This window comes from Euprymna scolopes, chromosome 42 (assembly GCF_053919585.1).
Source record: "Euprymna scolopes isolate OS-2025 chromosome 42, ASM5391958v1, whole genome shotgun sequence".
NCBI classification, from domain to species: domain Eukaryota; kingdom Metazoa; phylum Mollusca; class Cephalopoda; order Sepiida; family Sepiolidae; genus Euprymna; species Euprymna scolopes.
In genome coordinates, this window is record NC_136523.1 from 47,850,492 (window position 1) to 47,852,637 (window position 2,146).

A 2,146-nucleotide genomic window follows, 5' to 3' on the forward strand; every position below is an offset into this window, starting at 1 on the left:
TCTTTCTTCTTCTTGTGCATATTCTCCTAAAAAATAGATTCTACATTTTTTTAGGTGATTCCAGGTAAACAGCCTGAAAAATTAAATTGTAAAAAAGAAAACAAAATATTTTAGATTTTTCATTAGTCTGTGCCGCTTAAATTTGAAATCATATTTTCATTATTCTGCCACACTTAAATTTGTACTAGCATTTTCATTGGTCTGTCACACTTTAATTTGTAATAGTATTTTAATTGGTCTGTCACACTTATATTTGTAATACCATTTTCATTGGTCTGTCACACAATTGTGATAGCATTTTCATTGGTTTATCACACTTAAAATTGTAATAGCATTTTCATTGGTCTGTCACGCATAAAATTGTAATAACATTTTCATTGGTCTGTCACACATGAAATTGTAATAGCATTTTCATTGGTCTGTCACACTTAAAATTGTAATAACATTTCCATTTGTCTGTCACACTTAAATTTAAAATAGCATTTTCATTGGTCTATCACACTTGAATTTAAATAGCATTTTCATTGGTCTGTCACACTTTAATTTGTAATAGTATTTTAATTGGTCTGTCATACTTATATTTGTAATACCATTTTCATTGGTCTGTCACACTTCAATCTAAAATAGCATTTTCATTAGTATGTCACACTTATAATTGTAATAGCATTTCCATTCGTCTGTCACCCTTAAATTTGTAATAGAATTTTCATTGGTCTGTCACCCTTAAATTTGTAATAGATATTCCATTGGTCTGTCACCCTTAAATTTGTAATAGAATTTTCATTGGTCTGTCACCCTTAAATTTGTAATAGAATTTTCATTAGTCTGTCACCCTTAAATTTGTAATAGCATTTTCATTGGTCTATCACACTTAAATTTGAAATAGAGTTTTTATTGGTCTGTCACGCTTAAATTACAAATAGCATTTTCATTGGTCTGTCACACTTTAATTTGTAATAGAATTTTTATTGGTCTGTCACACTTTAATTTGTAATAGCATTTCCATTGGTCTGTCACACTTATATTTGTAATACCATTTTCATTGGTGTGTCATACTTCAATCTAAAATAGCATTTCCATTAGTCTGTCATACTTATAATTGTAATAGCATTTCCATTGGTCTGTCACCCTTAAATTTGTAATAGATATTCCATTGGTCTGTCACCCTTAAATTTGTAATAGAATTTTCATTGGTCTGTCACCCTTAAATTTGTAATAGAATTTTCATTAGTCTGTCACCCTTAAATTTATAATAGCATTTTCATTGGTCTATCACACTTAAATTTGAAATAGAATTTTTATTGGTCTGTCACGCTTAAATTACAAATAGCATTTTCATTGGTCTGTCACACTTAAATTTGTAATAGAATTTTTATTGGTCTGTCACACTTTAATTTGTAATAGCATTTCCATTGGTCTGTCACACTTTAATTTAAAATAACATTTCTATTAGTCTGTCACACTTTAATTTTCATTGGTCTGTCTAGCTTAAATTTCAAATAATATTGTGCTTGACCTGTTTTGCTTAATTTTGAAATAGCATTTTTATTTGGCTTGGAGGCTTAAATTTTTAAATGTTGGTCTGTCACGCTGATGTTTGAAATTGAATTTTCATTGTTATATTTCGTTTAAATTTCCAAAAGCATTTAATTTCAGCTGTCACGCATCAATTTCAAATTGCAATTTCGTTGGTCTGTCACACCTAAATTTGAAATAAAATTGTCTTTGGTCTGTGATGCTAAATTTGAAATAGGATTGCCTTGGTCTGTCATGCTAAATTTGAAATAAACTTGTCTTTAGTCTGTAATGCTAAATTTGAAATAGGATTGTCTTTGGTCTGTCATACTAAATTTGAAATGGAATTGTCTTTAGTCTGTAATGCTAAATTTGAAATAGAATTGTCTTTGATCTGTCATACTAAACTTTAAATAGAATTGCCTCTGGTCTGTCATGTTTGAATTTTTGTATACCTTTTTTGTTGGTTTGTCAATATTCATCACTAATCGCGTTATTTGGAATGATGCCTCATAAGTCTGTCACTTATTGATGATGATGGCAACTTAAGGCTTTTCGTCGTCACGTCCTTTTGCATTTTCTGTTTCTTCTATTTCCTCCACCTCCTCCTCCTCTACAACTACCAGATGGG

The 2,146-nt window shown here is 29.7% G+C and overlaps 1 protein-coding gene across 1 annotated transcript in view; it reads right to left on the bottom strand.

Moving 5' to 3' along the window:
* Window positions 1-1,836: 1,836 nt before the first annotated feature.
* The window catches only part of LOC145267212 (tubulin beta-4 chain-like), a 32,844-nt gene continuing 32,534 nt past the window's right edge, over window positions 1,837-2,146 (bottom strand). The window contains exon 3 of the mRNA XM_080123276.1: window positions 1,837-2,146. This exon is cut by the window's right edge and continues 784 nt beyond it. Within this exon, the coding sequence (XP_079979402.1) occupies window positions 2,061-2,146 (86 nt within the window). The 3' untranslated portion in view covers window positions 1,837-2,060.